Genomic DNA, 20900 nt, shown 5'->3' with positions numbered 1-20900 from the left:
GTTTTACTGAGCTCAAAACATTCATTTCGAGGTAAGGGATTAAAGAGTGGTTCGGGTAATGCCGGTTACTGCTGTGCTCCTGTCGTCTACCCGTCTTTCAGAAATGCGCATTTCTTTTATGAGAACAGGATGGAAACCAAAATCACCACACCAGAGATACTGTTGGACACACAGGAGTCTTCTACCATAAGGTTACCTACTCAACGTGTGAGGTACCCCAAAAGATCTCTTAGACAGAGCATGGGCGTACATTACACAATTTATTCGCATATGCAGCTCATGCTTTGGAACAGGCCTCTCGGAGCATATTGCCAGCCCAAAGAGGTAGATCTGCTCTTGGTGGAAGAAATGGAAGTACGTAACTTTCTCATATAATTTACTGCAGAGACAATATCTCCGATACAAACGGCAGCTCCGTAGCTTCATCACTAACACGCGAAATTCGACTTTATTTTTATCCGAATTCTTACGTTATTTAATTTAAAATGTGCCATGCTGTGCTCCTAAGCACTTGACGTACCAGCGATCATTGCTAGCAACACACTCTTCGCCTTCCTGCAGTAAACGTAACTCTTTGCAATAATCTAAAGCATATCAGTCTGGTTAGGCGAGAGTGTATTGGGAAAAAGGAGAGATGTTACGTGAAGGAAGTAACCAATAACTGAAATAATTTCCATATTATTAAAGAGAATATAAAATTGCCCATGTGCTTAACTAATTAAGCAGTAGGCCTTGAAGATGTATAGGGGAGTTGATGTACAGATCCACGTATTCTTGACCTCTGAACTAGTTCGACGTGAACGGTCAGCTTGACGCCCCGGCCGGAGAAAGAGCCCCGGTTCCCATTGGATAGAAGGCTGGATGGGCCCTAGAACCGGTCTGGACGACATCGAGAGGTGAAAAATCTTGCACTTACAGGGAATGGAACTCCGACCTTCAGGCTGTCCAGCCCGTAGCCAGTCGCTATACTGACTGCATTATCCCAGCTGTATTTCCAAGTTATTAACAAAGGAAAGTTTAAAATTCTTGTCCCAACCGGTAGCGTAGTCTATAGTGTAGTACGTTACAGCTCAGTGTGAGAAAACAGAGCCAACTTCGTGACTTGGTGATAATGGCAACCAGCCCGTAAACCTTACAATCTCTCCATAAAGCCGAGTGGGCTACAGGCTCAGGAAGATAATCCTAGTTTATTCCATGCACTAGGGTCATTACTGAGAGACTAGAAGCCGTTCAGCTGCCCAAGAAATTACCCTCACCTTATGCAACCCGTTGCTTTAGTATCGTGTTTGCAAACTGAGCCAGATAAACCAAATCCATGTTCTTACACTATAATTCTTTAAGAGCCATTTTAACATCATTATGTCTGAGCCTAGGTTTTCAAAAGTCGTCTCTTCCCTTCAGATTTTCCGATCACTGGCGTCTTTCCCATGCATTCTATATGCCCCGCCTGTCAACGTGCAATCTCTTTCATTTGATCGTTCTAATGACACTCGATGAAGAGTACAAATTACGAAGCTTCTCCTTGTGAAGTTTTCACCATAATTTCTTTATCTTCAGCACCGTGGGGTCACGCAGTAGCATAGTTGGTTGAGGCACTGTGCTACAAGCCGGAAGGTAGCGGGTTCAAGTCCCGATGAGGTCACTGGATTTTTTTTTTTCAATTGATCTAATCCTTCCAGCCGCACTATGGCCCTGGGGTAGACTCAGCCTCTAACAGAAATGAGTACCAGGAATATTCTTGAAATATTCTTGGGGGTAAAGGGCTGACAACATCACCGCCAACTATGAGCCGATTGTCTGGAAAATGTGGGAAGCTCAACATCTCATAACTCTTTGGGCCTCCACGGCCTGTTACAGGGATACCTTTACTTTACTTTTACTTCAGCACCGTGTTCTCATGCACCCTCAATACATGCGCTAACCCCAAGGAAAGAGACCAAGTTTCGCACCCATAAAAGAAAACACGTTTTCTAAATTACAGGCTGGAAAACAAAAGCTTCTCAACTGAATGACAAGAGGAACAGAGTAGTTATGTTAAAATGAGGCCGTGCCATAGCTCACACGTTTAGTCACCGGCTTCGAGCCCAGGTCAGGTCATGTGGGATTTGTTGTGGACAAAGTGGCACTGGTCAGGTTTCTCCGAGTACTTCGGTTTCCCTGCTAATTTTCATTCCACCGACTGCTCCACACTCATCACCTATCATCTGGGGCTGGTACAATAGGACAGTTAGTGGCCGCAGTACCAAGTGAACAGTCTCACTCAACCCCAAGAAACTAAAAAATAAAAACTATGTTAAAATCATGATGTAAGATGTAGCATACGCGGGGTAATGAAAAATGTACTGAAAATAAAATTTCATGGGGAGAGACCGTTTGAGATCCTTAGCATAGCTCACACAGCAACATTAGAATGAATATGCAAGAACTAGTTTGTGACGAAGTGAACTGAATTGAACTGGCTTAGCATAGGCTCCACTGGCAAAGACGATCCATTGGGTTTCATGAACATAAAGATTCTTTTATCGTCTAAAAAACTGAACTCCATAAGTCGGGCCCTATAACATAGGATTAGTGAAAGGGTTGACTTTAAATGTGGCTCTAAGATAATTCACAAATCCACATGACCCAGTGTGGCCCAATCAGTGGTGTTCTGTAATTTTCAGCATAACTCATAAAGAGTGTGATTTCAGTCTTGTTTGGATGGGGTTTTGCGGGATCTCATTGTGGGGGCCCTGGCGACTGTCCCCCGCATCACTGCAGCAGGGATGAAGCTGTCATCCTTGGCTACTGCTGCGGCTGTGGCAGGTACTCAGGTACGTAACTACTCGTAGTTATATTCGTGGCCAGGTTCGGGGCTTGTTACTTTATCTTCCCGTACCTTATCCGTAAACCCGAAGGTCAGAAAATACGAACGTACTAGTTTAATTTTACCTTGTTGTATTTTAGCGTCCTGTTGCACTGATTTTCATCCATGATATGTATACAGTGGCCGTCTTGAAGTGCACTCAATTTCACCTGTTACTTCACGACATGTTTCGGCAACACAGTGCCATCATCAGGTGCCCTAATTAAATCTATTGCATTGCTTGCCCTCATATGTCTTCACAACACCATTTAAAACGTATTTAAAAAGTGCGTATTTGTGAACTATAATAAATTTACACTCACTAAAACTTGTTAAGATTATTCATCTTAAATGTCTTAATTAAAACTTGCATGTGGTTCATTCGCTATGGGGTCGTTTTTCTTATTTTCTTTGTAAACCATGTCTTGTGATGTATGTTCCCTTCTTAGCTGCGAGTGAAGTAACAGGTGAAATTGAGTGCACTACAAGACGGCAACTGTATACATTTCATGGATTAATTTTACCTGATCGTTTATTTGAGCGCGAAACTTTGTCAGTCTAAGGGAAGAACATAAATTGAGAGTGTCTGGGATCAGGGTGCTGATGATAATATTTTGGACTAAGAGAGAGAAAAATAAGAGGAAGACGATAGTTAAACAACGAGGAGCTTCGTAATTTGTGCTCTTCATAACATATTATTAAGGTGGTCAAATCAAGGAGGGCACGGTGGGTGGCATATGTAGCAACGCTGGAAAATTAATGTTTTAACGGGAAAACACGTACGTGCAACGACAAATGTTGCCGCTTGTTTTACGACGTTCTCAGTATTTCAGACTATATGGCGCAGAATGATATGAGGATTGTTGAGTAATGAATTGGAAAGGATATGGAAGGAAGCGGTCACAGTAATATCTGAGAATGTGGCTGGGACTGAGGAAAACACGACAATTCTGTCAGGATAGCCAGTGCTCTTGTACACCAACATGTCCGGTAACGTTAGCACTAAAATGATTATTAAAGAAATAGGTTGTAAGGGTATGAATTGAATTCACATGGCTCAGAATAGAGTCCAGTTGCATGATTCTGTGGTCTTAGTGAAGGACTGGGTTCCGTAAAAGCAGATAATTTCTTGAAGTATCACATTTTAAAGTAAGATTATCCTACACTGAGACAGTTAACTGATTCTTCGTAAACGTGAAACTTAAATGGCATTGTGGAAAATCATCATAGGGTTCACGAGTGGAACAAGTTGGAATAAACAAAGTTTCCTAATGCTTTACTGGCAACAATTCACACCCCAGTCATTCTGATTTTCATTTGTTTCAGATGTAAATTTGTTGCTGATAAAGTTAAAGCAAAAATATTACAATGTGTATTTCAGATAAAAGTCATAGACACTAATGATACAGTCATTTATTTCAAGTCATGATCGCTTGTAGTTTGTTTACCGACCTTGTCAGTAACTCAGACTGTAGTGTTGACTTGTTCTGATGGCAGTGAATAATGAATTGGAAAGAACGTGAATGGAAGCAGGTATAGCCTTACTTAAGGTAATTTACCACCATTTTCTTGGAGGGACTGAGGAAGTCCATGATATGCCTGAGTCAGGATAGTCGAAGTTCCGACCGAGACTCGAGCCGGTCTCCTCCCGAATAAAATGAAGGAGCGTTACTGTCTGAACCAGCGTGCTCGGTGGTGGTCTGTAGCAGTGCAACAGAGTGCACATACATATTTAACATGCAATTGTGATTTGTGATTTGGAAGAAATGTACGTAATAAATACATGGAATACTGTGCAGTGCCTCTCTTAAACTGTAACACAACTGAATCATCCCTCCGAAATATGCTATAAGATGTTTTGATGTATAAGCTATTTTAGATATTGGGGCACCCGAGAGGCCTATTGGGTCCGATCACTGAACTCCATAAGGTAAACGACAAATGGAACAAACACATAAACGACCTGCGACTAATCACTTCTCAGGATAATTGAGCCACGTCATTTATCTGTAAATATGGTCAAGAGTGGAATCTAACAGCCATGGTTGAATATTACAATTTATTTTATTTCTGAGATTTGAGGTTCTGACGGCGTTGGCTATGAAGTGTGCTATCTCCTGGGATGTGACTTTGTGTAGTCTCGTGGAGGCAGTACTTTCCTCCGAAACATCACATTACAGAAGACGAAAGGCAAAGTTATAGCTGTGCCTAAGATCGTGGCCCGAAGGCATGTTGCAATATGATCGCCATGACAGTTCTCGTATCGGTAGAACAGTGATTTCGGTGCTCTTGCAACTTCTTGTACACTTAATGTAGGCAAGAGCACTTCTGGTACAGTGGCCTCTAAATACTGTCAAGTTATTGTGGAAGTAAATGGAACTAAACGCAATCGAGTGACCAGCCTTACGCTACGACAGCCTTTATCCTCCAGTGAAAGAAATCAGGCATACATTCAATCTGCAGTCTCCGAAACCTCGAAATATGAAGACAGTGTCTGACCGTTTGAATTCTTGTATTTGTGTTTGCAGACCGTGTGCCTATAAGCTGCCCAGGCCACCTGCAGTGCCCACTGAGCCCAGAACCTCTGTGCTCGGACTACAATTACATGATGGACTGCTGTTGCTAGCGCCATCTATGAGCCGATTGCCTACATAATGTGGGACCCTCAATGTCTCACAACCCTATGGGCCTCCACGGCCTGTTACAGGGATAGCTTTACTTTACTTTTACTTTTTACAGTTGTTGCTAGGAGGCTTCTTGTTGTCACCAGCATGAGCGATGGAGCAATCATAGAACTTTACTGGGGTTTAGTTCCTTGAGGATGGAGACTATGCATAATAACGTAACTTAAAATGTGAGATGAAGCTTAAAATTATTTCCAGTGGGCAACCCATGTATTTTCAGGCAATAAAACATGGCAGATCAATCGATCGGTACACAGATACACTGACTTTTAAACCATCATGGAATGATCACTTACAGTATGTGTTGGATTGCGTAACTATTTACACATAGAACAAGAATATAAAAGTGTATTCCATTTTGAAGTGATTGTATTGTACTTACGAATATGCAGGTTTCGTCACCTAAATTGATGTTCATTCAATAAAGGCAATATATAACAACAAAGTTCTCCATGTGGCTGAAAATGTTTATGTACTGTGGAGCAAAATTCCACGAATTCCACCTCTGCAATAGATGGAAGTGAGTGGGCAGCCACACGACCTGGCCGCTTTGTCCTTTACCTACTGATAGGGTCCACCGATCCTCCTATCCAATGGGTACCCGGGGGCTCTTTTCCCAGGGGTAAAGCGGCTGGGGAGTGAAGGTGACCACTTACCTCGAGCTTACTTTTAATGACTAGTATGTAGACATGCAGACATTAACTACAAACAAGGGGCACCCGGTACGGTAGTTGGCTGAGGCACTATGCTACAAGCCGGAAGGTCACGGAATCGAATCCCGATGAAGTCATTGGATTTTTTTTCAATTGACCTAATCCTTCCAGTCGCACTAAACCCCTGGGGTCGACTCAGCCTCTAACATAAGAGTACCAGGAATATTCTTTGAATATTCTTGGGGGTAAAGGGCGGCCGGCGCGTAGGGCTGACAACCTTGCCGCCATCTATGAGCCGATTGTCTAGAAAATGTGGGACCCTCAACATCTCACAACCCTATGGGCCTTCACGGCCTGTTACAGGGATACCTGCGCTTTCCTATGACTAGTGTTAATGCTATTTATTTTATTAAACTTGAATTTGATTCAACATAATTTTAGATGTGCAGAATGATTAGAAAAATAATGCCACATATATGTTTCTTCCTTTTCGTCTGTGTGTGTGTTTATTTCAAGTGATATATCTGTAACATGAATACGGCAGAAGCCATGTGTGAATGCTGAACATGCTGAATTATCAGTAGTTTCAAATCCGGTATTACAGCAGCAGAAAATGATGTAATTTTAGTGCTGGTGCAAAGAGCTTCTGTATATGAAAAGAAGAAGGTGGGGAACCGTCGAACTGAATATGAAGAGAGTNAATCCCAGAAGACTGCTTTCTTCATAGTCACCGCCGTGAAAGCCTCAAATCTTACATATGTGATGAATGTAATTAATTTTTACGGTTAAATTCAAATAATTTTTTTTTACGATTATTATCAAAATTCAGTATTTTCAAAACTGTTACACAGAAGTCTTATAACTGTATACTTAATCTCACACAAAAACTCGAAAAACCCAAAATTTTAAGATGCCGTTTTCTCTCGGTACTGCCGAGTACCTGGAGTTGGAGGAAAAATAACAGATATTCCGAGAAAGGGGGGGGGGGGGAGAAGGGGACACGAATATACACACAATTCTACGAAGGCCCGAAATGGGGCTACGATCTGACGGCCCAAGCGATTTGGGAGGAACAAGCACGACATCTATTGAGCACATTACTCAAGTAGAAGGAATTTCCATGGAAAGGTAAGCTAAGACTGACAAGGTAAGAATGCAAAGGTAATGTTGCAGTAATTAATTAAACGCTATGCCCTGAAGACGTATGGGCACTGGATGCTAGTTGTTGCCTTCACTCCTCGGCCGCTTTGCGTGAGGATAAACTGTCTCCGCTACCCATTGTATTGGGGGCTGCGTGGTTTTCAGAGCCGGTCTAGATGTTATGGAGAAGAGAAAACTTTCTTGCACCTACCAGGACGTGAACCCCAGTTCCTCGGTCGTCAAGCCTGCAGCTCAGTCGCTATGCCAACTGAGCTATCTGGCTTACCATGAGGCAAAGTCCTATATCAACTTCTTGCAAACAAATTAGGAATTAATCAAAATACATTCCGTAAAATTGAGGCGGAAAATGTTCATCCAAAAATGAAAAACTAATTTTATGGAGTGTTGTGTTTGGGTGTGAAAGTTGGACTGCATTTGAAGGAAAGGACAGAAATCGAAATCGTTTGAAAACAAAGTACTGAGGAAATCTGAGGGTGGAAATATGGGCTGATGATGACTCTTATGAATATATTAATGATTCTTCAGGCTCTCTGGCAGACAGGGTATTTCTTGATTAGCTGACAACTGCTGTCTTGTCTAGGTGGACTCAGCTGTGTGAATTAGTGACTATATATAAAGTAATGTTTTGTTAGCTTATTTAAAATACATAAATCACTGAATATGTCAATATTCATGCTCCTCAGACAAAGCTATAACAGTTCTGTTACTAAAAAGGTGACTATGGATTGGATGATGGTGATCAGTTGCTAGCAGAGGTAAATTTTTATGCTCACTACCACATTCTTCATAATAAATGGCATCCTGTAAAGGTAGTTTCCTAAGGATAAAGCAACTTAAGCATGAATCATTGCTTCTAATGCTGAGGTTAAGAATGTGTTCTTTACTGCCTTGAGCCCTGTTACTTAGTCACTGGTTTCCCCTTAGAAATAGCGAATTGCTTCTCTGTGCCCATAATAAGGAATGCTCACTTTCTCTGTCTCTTTGTGTTTAATAGTGTTATCGGGAACCTAAGATGCTTTGAGAATTTCATTTGCTTCAATTAGTACCAGTTATTTTATCCACACCTTTTGTTATTTTGTGATTTGAAAGAGATTTGTTCCTGTAGACATGTTAGAGACATTATTTTAACATTATATATACACCTGATTAGTAGTTAAAATTTGTATACGTACATGTGAATGAAAGAAAAACTATATGGTAAGGTTGTTCCTGTGCTTAATTAAATAACATGGCATTCAGACATCTGAAGGAGTGGAGGTATTGCTCCAAACATTCTTAATCTCAACACTAGATGGAGATGGAGGGGAGTGGTCATCTTCATGTCCTGACTGTTGTATCCCCAGGGATAGAGCCCCAGATATCCATTGGATAGGATGATAGTGGTGGGCTTTGTGAACACAATAATGAATCTTTGGGTGTTTTAAAAGTCAGGGAATTTTGTGACCAGTCCTGTGTGACCGTCAGATTGTCAGGAAAGATTGTAAACCATGGAGATATGTCCTAATGCCAGTTGACTAAATTGTTTGACAATCATAAACTGGGCATCAATTGTATCAGGTGGGTATTCTGCTGATACTCGCTATATGTTTATCTTGTGACAACTGTTTTTGAACAGGTGGGCGTCCATATTGCTGATGTGAGTCACTTCATTAGGCCTGGCACAGCAATAGACAAAGAGGCCACACTCAGAGCAACAACTGTATATTTGGTGGACAAGAAGATTGACATGGTACCAGGTCAGTAAATCTTACAAAGAACAACAACGATGACAATGATGATAATCTGATTTATAATCACAGCCAAAAGAATTTGACTCTGCCACGATTCAAACTTATGACAATCTTTGCAGAAGTCCAGCAGGTTAGTTAGTTAGTTAGTTAGTTAGTTATTGAAGAGGGTGGGTTTCCCCATGTACTTAGACCAGTATTGGTCCATTGTGCTTCCCTCTATGATATTCTACCAGTCTCTATACCCTACCGATACTGGTGCTTACCATCAGTCCCGACCAAGCCAGCGAGTTCGGCCTCTACTGGCTTGGCGGTATCTATAATGCTTCCCCCATCTATCAGAGGCGTTAGAGACTACTGTTGGGCGGGAAATGTCCTTGAATTTTGCTCAGTGACCTCCTTAGGATATATGAGGTTCTTTTACATGTCGTAAAGCTACGACACGGGACCCACGGCTTAAAGTCCCTCCCGGAGGACTTGTTCCCTGAATTTTTCCGCCCTTAAAAATTCCACGACCTCCGCCGGGTTTGAACCCACATACTACGAGTCATGAGGTGGGAACGTTACCTCTAGACTACAGAGGCCGCTAGTCCAGCAGGTTAGCCTGTGAGCTAAATTGAATCTTATTATTATATTATAAATTTAAATTACCTAAATAGGACACTAAGAATACAAGATTTGGAGGACTGGAAGTATGTAATAGAATAGTAGGCTTTATGAGTTCTACCTGGAGCTCCTAATAGTTGATTGAGGCACTGTGCTACAAGCTGGAGGGTCATGGGTTGAATTCCTGATGAGGTTGTTGAATTTTTCAACTGACCTACTCTTTCCAGCAGCACTGTGGCCCTTGGGTCGACTCAGCCTCTAACAGAAATGAGTACCAGGAATCATCCCGGGGGTAAAGGGCGGCCTGCATGTAAGGCTGACAACCTTACCGCCATCTGTGAGCCAATTGTCTAGAAAATGTCATAGCTTCAACGTCTCACAACCCAATGGGCCTCACGGCCTGTTACAGGGATAGCTTTACCTTCTTGTTGTTGTTATTGGAGAGGGTGGGTTTCCCCATGCACTTAGACCAGATATTGGTCCATTGTGCGTCCCCCTATGATATTCTACCAGTCTCTATACCCTACCGGTGTTGGTGCATGCCATCAGTCCGGCCTCAGCCAGCGAGTTCGGCCTCTAGTGGCTCAGCGGTATCTCGATGCTTCCCCCATCTACCAGAGGCGTTAGAGACTACTGTTGGGCGGGAAATGTCCTGAATTTGGCTCAGAGATCCCCTTGGGACATGAGGTTCTTTTACATGCTGTAAAGCTACGACACGGGACCCACGGCTTAAAGTCCCTCCCGGAGGACTTGATCCCTGAATTTGTCTGCCCTTAAAAATTCCACGACCTCCGCCGGGTTTGAATCCGCATACCTTGAGTCACGAGGTGGGAACGTTACCCCTAGACTATGGAGGGCGCTCAGCTCTACATTCTTACCTCTTGTTACAGTGCTGCAAAGTAACTTACTTGTAATTTAATAATTCTTATTTCCTCATAAGATTCTGCATAATTGGAAGCATACAAGTAGGCACTATAACGAGCCGCTATAAATAAATATGCTACTTTTTATTTTTAGAGTTGCTGAGTTCAAATCTGTGCTCTTTGCGTGGAAATGAAGAGAGATTTGCTTTCTCCTGTATTTGGGAATTGACCCATGAAACTGAAATTGTTAGTACACGTTTGTGAAAGAGCATCATTCAGTCACAACAGGCCTTGACATAGGAGGAAGCCCAAATGAAGATAGATGATTTAACACAGAATGACACTTTATCAAAATCGATCAGAGGACTGAATTCTCTTGCAAATATCTTAAAGAAGAGGAGAATTGAAAATGGGTATGTAATTACACAGTGTCTGCCTCAGAACAAAACATGACACTATTTAACTATTTGATAGATGAGTGTAAACAATTCGATGAATTTTTTCATATTTAATTTGCATATAAGCATCAATGTTACTAATCTCAAAATTAAGTAGGGCTTGTATTAATTATGTCATGCTTTATTGGTCAATATTTAAAGGGCATTGACATTACAAAGAAAATATTTTATAATATCTTTGGCATAATGTTATATTATATGTAATATCATTTCACCCAGTCTTTTGTTCTCTGTATCTGGTGTAGTTGCCTTGACCAGTTTCTATAGTGTAAAGGAGGACAAATAGTTTCAGTATTCCAGAACAGTTTATTTTTAAGAAAATCTATGTGAAGAATGGATGTCTTTGGTAGTACTGCATATCTACAATTAGCGAACAGTTCACTTACTGAAATGTGAACCTCCAGTATGCATTTCACAGGAATGTGTCATTTTCAGGTGCAATTTCAAATCCTGCTGTAGTAGTATGTAATCTCCTGATCAATGTCCTTATTCATCAGCAAGACAGCTTGATAATGTTAGTGTAGAATGGTTGTTTATGTACATACATTTTGTTATAGATGCATGATGATAAATGAGTAAAAGGGCAACTTACAGTGAGAAGCACAGACTGTCAACCAAAATACTTTAGAATACTAAAACATTGGCATAACAGATTAATGTGTTGCTCATAGAAGAGTTGAAAATAAAAAATGATGTTTTATGGACTGGTGTAGTCATACATATAGCCCAGGTTGTACTAAGCTGTACATGTGGCCTCAACGCTTATCCTGTTTGTCACATGAGCAACAGTGACAGCCCTTACCCGTATATAAAAAAGTGTGTTCTCGTATCCCACAAATAATTCATTCATTGGTTTATTATACCATTTATATTTGTATCATTTTATGCAGGAAAGGTTAGTGGACAAATGCTTAACTGTGTAGAAAATCAACTTTGTTTAGTATGGTGTGCAGACTGAACTTAAAACGCCCATTCACTTTGGCCGCTCCAAAGTGATGCCTATATTTATAACAGTTCTTGATCTGCCTTATTTGTACATGACACAAAAGAGACAGAGACAAAATTGTTACAGATATTTACAGTGATGTATTGTCTGGTGTTTTAGTTAAAGAAGTCAATAATAGTTCACAGACCAGTGGTGTTGGTTATGTTTACTTATGTTCAGTTGCATTGTGTGAAGATTTTTGTTTTGTGAGATGTCACTGTAAGAAACATTGCCAGACACACTTCTGTAGTTCAAAATAGGATAAAATCTGTTATTCATAAATAAGTGAGAGCTGGAAGCTTTGTTTCGTTTAGTATAGTGCTTGTGGAAGAGTACCATGATATATCTGGGAATTGGGGTATTTAAATTTTAAAATGTGTTACTATTGCTGAGTATTGTATTTTGTTTATTTCCACTCACTGATGTTGGAAAATGAATGTTCATAAAGGATTTTCCTTGAATTCAGTTCAGTTTTATGACTTCATAATGTTATTAATTTATTTTACAGAGCTTTGGTGTTGGCTTTGCCAGAAATCCATTTCCAAGTTGACAGTGAAAGCAGGATCCAATTTAAGTGGAAGCAAAGAAGTTGCATGAAACCAATTCAATGGTAGAAGAATTTATGTTATTGGCCAACATATATGTGGCCATTAAAATACTGGAGGACTTCCCAGAGTGTGCCATGCTACGGCGTCATCCAAAGCTTCCAGTATCAAATTTTGAGCCTTTCATTAAGGCAGGAAGGAATTTGGTATGTTACCAGCCTCTATCTGTGTATACTGCAACCATTCACTGCAAGATTAATCAGGGAATTTGTATGGTATTAGTAACATAGTTGCAGTTAACTGTCATTTTAATGCACTCTATCTTGACACACTCAGAACATTTAACATTCTATATCTTAGTGTGGTAAGCATGACGCATGGCAGCCAATATTATTGTGATCTACTGTGTTAGACATTGTAAAGAGTTGACAGAAGTTCATATTATGGCTGAAACTTGTTGGATGAGAGTAAGACTGTTGCAGAGGATCTTTGTTTCTCTAATTTTAATTTCTGTTCATGGTTAAAGGTTTGTTGAGGTCAGGATGTTTCACTTCTGTCTTATCATTTGAGTAGCCTGTTTCCAAAACATCTGTTTTACTCTGGGATGAACTCTTCAGTTGGTAAATAATAATGTAAACAACTTTAATTGTTTCTTGCATCCTATTGTGTATTTAATCAATATTAGGGTTAATTTCACCGACCACACAACATGTTTTTATTATTGCACACTACATGTTTCGACCTCAAGAGGTCATCCTCAGGTGTACGAACACAGTTGCACAATCACACGCAATCACATTCGTTTTCCACTTATTTCGATCCTGTATCCTGTTCAGGCCTACGTTCAATGATATATGTCAAGTTCTTCTTATAAAATACAAGTTAAAATACTATTCGAATGTTAAAAGTTAAAATTTAAAATTAAAAAATTTAAAATTTTTTTTCGTGAGTTGAAGTTCAATTTCGATCACTGGTTATACTTTCACATTCACTTTGTTTTCTCTGTGTATAGTTCACTTTAACTAGTTATATTATTACCACTGGTTAAAAAGTTCATGAATTAAAGTTCAACTTATCATATTGGTTGCACTTTCACTTTTTGAAGGTCTCGTTGCTCTTTCGCGTCCTCTGATGCTGGATCTGTTACGTTCCTTGTCATATTTAGAACGTTATCTCTGACATACAATATTTTTTCCTTTCCATGAATGCATAATTGAATGCCTATAACATAAAGCAACAAACCAGAGAAACATCCCAATGTTAAATTCATGAACTGGACACATAGCAGAAACATTACAATTATAATGAAGTTCAAACTCGACTTCTATGGTATGACTTTAACCCCCCCCCCAAAATAAATTTCATGACATTAATGCAGATATCACACTGACTGAATGAACAGTAACTGTAGACAATATGTGAAATGTTTTATGGGGTAGTAAATTCACTTGCTTGTTCATTCATTTACAGAGACCATTTACAATTTTATATTAAAAGAATATAAACAGTTACCATATTTACACAGGTCCCATGCACACCTTCCTGCTGAAATCAGCTTAAATAATCATGCTTTAAGATATGGTTTGTGGGGTTCTTAAGTCCCCTGCTGACTGGTCAGCCACCCACCCCCATCTTCCTCCCCAGGTTGAGTGAATGGTTAAGTAATTCACATATCTCCATACCAGTCAGAAAAATTCAGATTAGAAAAACAGAAAAATGTTTGATCTCATATCTGTTTTTTATTATCTAGGGTTTTGAAATCAATATCGAATCAGGAAAGGCTCTTGCAATTCCCTTGATAATGCTGTGAGACCAGACAGTGTATACTTCAACACTATGCTATGTATTTTAGCAACCCACTGCATGATGCAAGCTGTATATTTTGCAAGTGTAATGGTGCAGAGGGACGAATTTTTCCACTATGGTCTTGCTGCTCCAGTCTACACGCACTTCACCTCACCTATCAGAAGGTACGAGTTTCTATTTTCAGTAAATCTAGCTGTCAGGGACTAAAATGGCAGTACAGGCAACTTTCATTAATTGGTACTTAAAAGCAGAGTGATAATTGAGATGGTATTAAATGAAATAAGTTTTTTCTAGAATTTAATTTACACTTCTGAGGCAAAACTGTTTGCCATTAGATATAATCTTGAGTCAGTTCTGCCCTCTCCCATCCTCTCTACATCCCATTATTATGTTCCCATCACTTCAAATTTCCAAATGGACATTTTCTAAGAGGGTTCTCTGTCAGATTCAAGCCACATACCCAGTTTACTGTTCTTCCAGAATTCATTCACTTGTCAGTATTGGATCATGAATAATATCAGAGAGTTCCTTATTAGGTACTATCCAAAATTGCTCTCCTTGACAATCTTAGGACTAAATTTTTTCTTGGACATTTTATTTTCAAACACTTCCTTCAAAGTAAGATACCAACTTTCACACCCCATATAAAACAGCTGGCAAAATTCTTGTTTCGTATTGTCACGTATACTGGTAATGCAACAAGTAATTAATGGGTTCTCTTGATTGATGAATAGATTTATTGGACAATCACCACATGGATCTACAAATACTTATAACTCTTCGAAATGTCACTGGAATAATAACACACAAAGTCTTTAACACTTCCACTCTTAGATGCTCCTTGTAGGAATTCGGTGAGCAGGTCTGTACCCAGTCTGTTCTCTTCTCTCTTGTTCTTGGACTGGGCTCCTACTACTACTAGGTAGGACTCTCTAGTGTACAATCTCTTCTGCATTCTTCTTCTAGTCAGTTCTCGTGACCCAAGCTGGCTTTACACCAACTGGATATGAAACACTCTGTGCAACAGTTCACTTCATTGTTTGTGCAGTTGTCATCAAAATGTGTCTTTCGTTGCTGTGTGAACAGTCTTTACCTAGCTGTTATAACAGAGACTTTTCTCTATGTGTTGCCTAGGAATCGTCTCTGTCTTAACCTCAGAGACATGTTTCAACATGTCATTACCTAGCAATGGGTTTACATGTCACAATATGTTCTGATTTTCATAATTTTTGTTTCCTTATGAGTTAATATAAATAAATATAATTTGTTGATGTGGCTATTCAGTGGTTGGCATATTTATTTTCTGACCTTTTAAACACAGCATTTCAGCTCATTCTAACACATATGTTTTAAGCTGTAAGCTGTTTTCTTTCTCAGTATCTGTAGTTACAGTGTCCCATTATACATTTCTGATATATGATTAATCTCAAGGATCAAAATTAAATGGAATGAGTAGGGCACAAAACTTGATGTGCCAAGATAGTAACATGTGACAACAAATAAAAATACAGGGCTAGGCTATGTTTCCCATAACTCTCTAGTCCTGGCAACAATCCATAGACAGTAAGACTNTCTAAAACAGTTGTGTTAATAATAGTCTTACTCACTGATATATTGGGTTTTCGGACTTTATCCATCGTCCTGGTTTTTAAGATAACTAATAAAAACACGACATTTCGGAAACTGGATCTGTTTCCATCCTCAGGTGATTGAGGCTAGCTCTTTCTAACGGACCCAACAGAATAGGTGTTTTCCTTCACCTGAGGACGGAAACAGATCCAGTTTCCGAAACGTCGTGTTTTTATTAGTTATCTTAAAAACCAGGACGATGGATAAAGTCCGAAAACCCAATATATCAGTGAGTAAGACTATTATTAACACAACTGTTTTAGACCACTTTTCCTTTCTTTATAAGGAAAGGTTTATGGTATCATTATCTTTGTGCATCATTTTACTGTAATAGCTTTTGAATCATGGATTTTCATGACATTTTATATGCACATCATGCCATTATCAGTTGCCACTCAACCTTGTTTATGTCCTGTCAGTAATAGTAACTTTATGGCAGTGTGTCTTATGCTTTACTGATCCTGAGTTCAGTTTCTGACCACTTTGTTGAAATGCAACTGTTACTACATCACAGATATTATTGTTCATCATTTGCTGGCTGTGAGTATTGGCACAGATGTCACATATCCTGAACTCCTGGACAAGAGGAAGTCTCAGGGTTTGTGTCACACCCTCAACTACAGGAATCCCATGGCACAGTATCCAGGTCAGGCATCTGTTGCTCTCCATACACATGTAAGTCAAGTGCAATGGTAATACAATGAAAATATCGGTGCAATGAACTCCAACAGTATTTTAAATTCATTTAAATGGATTTTAGTGAAAATACATCATCAGTCTAGTAAATTATTGTAGTATGCATTATTTAAAACAGTATATCTGTTGTTTTTTTCAGTTGTAACTAGATTTAGTTATAATCGTAAGCCTGCCTGTCTCTGGTATGAACTTTTTACATATAAACACATTTATATCATAGGGTATGCTAAATTTAATCATTGATGCAAGATATGAACAGCAGTTTAGTTGAATTCAGTCTTAGTACAACTAGCACAAACACCATTTGATTTTACAGTGATATAACAAAGGAAATATTACCAGCTACAAGACTGAAAAATCTAGTGAAAGAAATTAGAGATGGATTGAAATAATTTTAATTCAGATAGCTTTGCACCTTGTGGTGTTACATGAAGACAATTTCCAAAACAAGTCTTTTGGCACACAAAAAATCCTTACTGAATAAATGAAGCATTGTCTTAAATAATGTCACTTATATCCCAGATCACTTACTGTTATTTGCATCGATGCCCATTCTGCACTGAACAGAGGTTCAGTTCATAGAGCAAAAATAATTATATGCTTCGCAGTTGTCAGCATACTGTTATGAATGGCCATAAATAGTGAAAATTCTCGCAGGTACCCAGAACCCTTCTTAGAGCACCAGGGTACATGCTGGCATACAACCAGTTGGTGATCACTGTTCTATGAAAAGGCATTGTTGTTGTTATAGCAAAGCTGGAAACTATTTGAAATGATTATAGACTATGAAATGCTTTCACTATTATCATATAGAAGAAATATAACTGCACTGCAGCCCAGTGTGAGAGAACAGAAAAGTTTCTTTCATACAGTTGGCTTGGAAGGAACACTGTATGTGAGCCCACACAAAGGAAAGAAACAGAATGTTACATTTGTTTACACTGAAGAGTTATTGTATCACATCCATTTGTAGCCCATTGTGCCAGGAAAGCTAATTCAGTGTCCTTACTGGCTACAGGCTGGTCACCTGGGTTTGATTCACAGTAGGAGCAGAATTTTTTCTCTTTACCATCATATCCAGACCAGCTCTGCACCCCCCTCCCTCAGTTTCATGTACAGTGCATACTATGGGCTCCTTCCTCATGAATTTAGCAGCCAGAGCTTGCTGGAACTAACTACATGGAGTGGGGTCCGTGACAAGCTAACAGTCATTCAGCCAGTCAAGATATTTGCTGTCTTGTACAGAACCCGAACATTTATTACCATGTTCATGACAGCCCACCATTTGACCCTATTCAGAGCCAGATGAATCCAGTTCAGTACTAAATTTATCATTTATGGATTAGATCTTCATCGCAATTCCAGGAAAGGTAACTGACACTAACAGTGGTTTATCTCAGTTATTATTTCTAACTTTTTGTTCTTTTCTCTTCTCTCGAAAATCTGATCATGGAGAGATGTTTAAAGAAAACAGAAGCATTTGTTGATGTATAATTTGTGTGTTCTTTTTTAAGAAACAAACCCAGAAGTGTGGTGATGTAATTTTTCTGCCGTTTGATCCAGTTACTGTACAGCTCAGTTTAGATAGAAGTAACGTGCAACATGAGAAAATAGTCCTGAAATTAGTTCACCCTCAGGTAAATGCAATTTCATTGTTTTTTTTTTCTTTACTTGCCAGTTTTGTATGTTTTGGAAATATGTGAATTGCTGGTACCTGAATTTTAATTCAGCAGATGGCAGAACTATGTCATTCTTCTACAGCAACAGAAGGATGAAAATTGATATAAGATAAATTTGCTAAAAGTTTCAACACCTATCAGACATTTTCTTGGCCTCTTAAGAGTTCAATTCTGATCATGCATTTCTACATGTTTTTGCTTAGAACAAAAACTTATCAAAATGTGCATTTTCTGCTATCATAACAAGTGACTGTATACTATTTTGATTTGTAGATCCCAGGGTTTAGTGTTCCCTCACTGAGCTCAGTGAAGCGGAAGGAAAGTGACAAAATCTACAAGAGGAAATGGAAATATCAGAAGTATCAGTGTCACCACCCATTGAAAAGAAATCCACAAAGAAGCAGAAAGTTAAGTGATGTTGTGAGCTCTCATGGAGACCTGTTGCATGGATGAGCTGGTAATGTATTTTTATGATAATGAAATTAGTGTGTGTTCATTCAGACGGCTGTCTCTCAAGAGAAAAGCATATGTCACTGTTCTTTTTTAATTTGTGCATTCAGTATTTCTGGAAACTCACCGTCAACAGCTTTGTTCCCCATGTTGCAAAAAATAAAGTTTGATTATTAAAAGTTTAATTTTTTAAGTTACTACAGAATGTGATTTATATGAAACCTGAATCACACTGATTTATAATCATCCTGTATTAGATTTCAGTTAGTGTGATTTGTTGCTCAAAATACACATATGAATATATACATCCCCCCCGCCTTCCCCCCTTCTCTGTGACATGTGTTTTATGTTTCATGTGAAGATAATTCTGGGCACTCTGTGTCTGATGTTATAAGTTCACTTAAGCTCGTTACTTTGTGTAATACATGTTCGTACAAATACACATTTTGTCTTTTATTTTCTGATGTACATTTAATTCTGTGTGCAGTTTAGATAAGGTTATTAAGAACACATTTTTGAGACAACTGTGGATCTTACTACAAATTCAATTTTGTTGACAAGGTATAAACTTTTTTCTTATATGGTTTAGTAGATGTTTCAGTGAATATACAGGTGGAGAGATTAACTGAGGGAAAATGGAAAACAGATCTGGGAAATCAGATAAGAGAAGGAGCACTTTTGGGAAAACAGAGAAGAATAGAAAAGGATTGCTGTAAGATGACTCACCCTGGTGGAAACATCGGTGGATGGTAGTGGTAGTGAAGTGTCAGATACCATTCTTCTCACATCACAGTTATTTCTCCAGACTCCTTTATTTCTTCTGATAATCTTTCCTGCAGTGGGAATGTGTTGTATGGAGAAGTACAGTGAATTGAAAAGGAGAATGAAAAATATGCAGACAAGGCAACACAACCAAAATTAGAAATCAAAAACGCATTCCATTAACCAAGAGATGTTTACATAGCTCATATATTTATTTTAACAACAGACATACAATTGTAATATATAGATTACAATAAACAGAGATTAAACTAATGTACAGATAGCAAGAAGTGTACCCTGAGTGCACATTTTCTGTTGTGGATCTCTTCACTGTAGTAGTGACAGTGTTGTAAATATTACACGTTTTCAACTTGGGCAATGAAGAAAAACATCTCCCTTCCTTTCATTTTACTTCACGCAGCTGAACTACAAGAAGCCCCTGATGGAAAGTACTTGATTAATACTTCATTCAGGTAGCCACTTTAATATTGACTGTTCCAGCAGGCTAAATGGAAGTTTGCATGTGTAGCAAGTTTTAGTTCCAGCACCCAACCCAACATCGCTGCGGATCTGTTGCTGTTTTAGCATAGCCTAGTTTCTGGAGGACTGCTTTGATTTCTTTGTACACTGTGGGATCCTCAATTGTTCCTGAGATCTGTGACCAGAAGAGAATCTGAAGAATAAATTATCTTCCACATTTAGCTACTACATATAAATAATACTTTAACATCTGGGTTAAATGGAAGTCAGTCTGATATTGAAAATATATTCAAACTTCTTGTGATTCCATCAGCTTTTAAAGTACCCGTAAATCAGAACATGAACCTCCAATGAGAAGTAGGTGGACAAGGTCTCCCGTTTTGTACTGTCCAGTTTGCATGCAATATCTATGTAAGTGTGAGATGCAGAAAGTTCAGACTGTTCAGTGCTCAATTAAAAACTTGTAGTATGAAGTCAGTTGGACCCATGTCATGTACTCGCGTTGGATGATACGGATAAAGTTGTTGGTTGTGCAGGATCATCCAAACACGTGATTTTGATGTCCCCACAATCTTGGCAATGGCTGTTCCTCTATGCAATGCAGTTTGACATTGAGGCGCCAACTTTAAACGAAATGATTTTAAATGCCGCCCTAGTGCTGCCATTTTACTTTTGTGGACATGGGTTCCTATTTCAAAGTTATTCTATAGGAAACCTTCAGTACGCTTCTGAAGTATGGCACCAAACTCCTGGGACATTCTGTATTTTAGTACAAAGCAATGTGGTACATTATAGTACAGTTTGCTACAGTTTTATGTACGTTAGTATAATATAATATAGTAAATTATCTTACCACGTGCAGATTTCAAGT

The 20900-nt window shown here is 39.0% G+C and overlaps 2 protein-coding genes across 4 annotated transcripts in view; both read left to right on the top strand.

The window, feature by feature from the left end:
• LOC111864609 overlaps positions 1 to 5852 on the top strand; it is a 7100-nt gene extending 1248 nt beyond the window's left edge. The window contains exons 2-3 of the mRNA XM_023851974.1: positions 2691 to 2813; positions 5374 to 5852. Coding sequence (XP_023707742.1) covers positions 2691 to 2813; positions 5374 to 5471 — 221 coding nt within the window. The 3' untranslated portion in view covers positions 5472 to 5852. The remainder of the gene's footprint in view (positions 1 to 2690; positions 2814 to 5373) is intronic.
• Positions 5853 to 7168: 1316 nt separating this feature from the next.
• On the top strand, positions 7169 to 20200 carry LOC111864592 (exosome complex exonuclease RRP44-like). 3 transcript variants are annotated; one of them, XM_023851938.2, is made up of 8 exons: positions 7169 to 8098; positions 8959 to 9079; positions 10694 to 10952; positions 12491 to 12733; positions 14278 to 14497; positions 16477 to 16637; positions 18173 to 18295; positions 18611 to 20200. In XM_023851938.2, the coding sequence occupies exons 5-8, from the start codon at positions 14449 to 14451 to the stop codon at positions 18788 to 18790; spliced, it is 513 nt and encodes a 170-aa protein (XP_023707706.1). In that variant the 5' UTR covers positions 7169 to 8098; positions 8959 to 9079; positions 10694 to 10952; positions 12491 to 12733; positions 14278 to 14448; the 3' UTR covers positions 18791 to 20200. The 3 variants fall into 3 exon arrangements, with proteins under 3 accessions (XP_023707706.1, XP_023707707.1, XP_023707708.1); XM_023851939.2 differs by lacking the exon at positions 7169 to 8098 and having other exon boundaries at positions 8602 to 9079; positions 18611 to 18794; positions 19380 to 20200; XM_023851940.2 differs by lacking the exon at positions 7169 to 8098 and having other exon boundaries at positions 8602 to 9079; positions 14380 to 14497.
• The last annotated feature ends 700 nt before the right edge of the window (positions 20201 to 20900 follow it).

This window comes from Cryptotermes secundus, unplaced genomic scaffold (assembly GCF_002891405.2).
Source record: "Cryptotermes secundus unplaced genomic scaffold, Csec_1.0 scaffold7, whole genome shotgun sequence".
NCBI lineage: Eukaryota > Metazoa > Arthropoda > Insecta > Blattodea > Kalotermitidae > Cryptotermes > Cryptotermes secundus.
Note: the sequence above shows the minus strand (reverse complement) of the source record. Positions and strands in the feature narration are given on the sequence as shown.

What these genes read in the sequence shown, in the direction of transcription:
- LOC111864592 (XM_023851938.2), top strand. Translation starts at nt 14,449, where the DNA reads ATGGTCTTGCTGCTCCAGTCTACACGCACTTCACCTCACCTATCAGAA. An exon ending in TTCACCTCACCTATCAGAAG is followed by an intron (nt 14,498 to 16,476) that starts GTACGAGTTTCT and finishes ACTACATCACAG; the next exon opens with ATATTATTGTTCATCATTTG. An exon ending in CTGTTGCTCTCCATACACAT is followed by an intron (nt 16,638 to 18,172) that starts GTAAGTCAAGTG and finishes TTCTTTTTTAAG; the next exon opens with AAACAAACCCAGAAGTGTGG.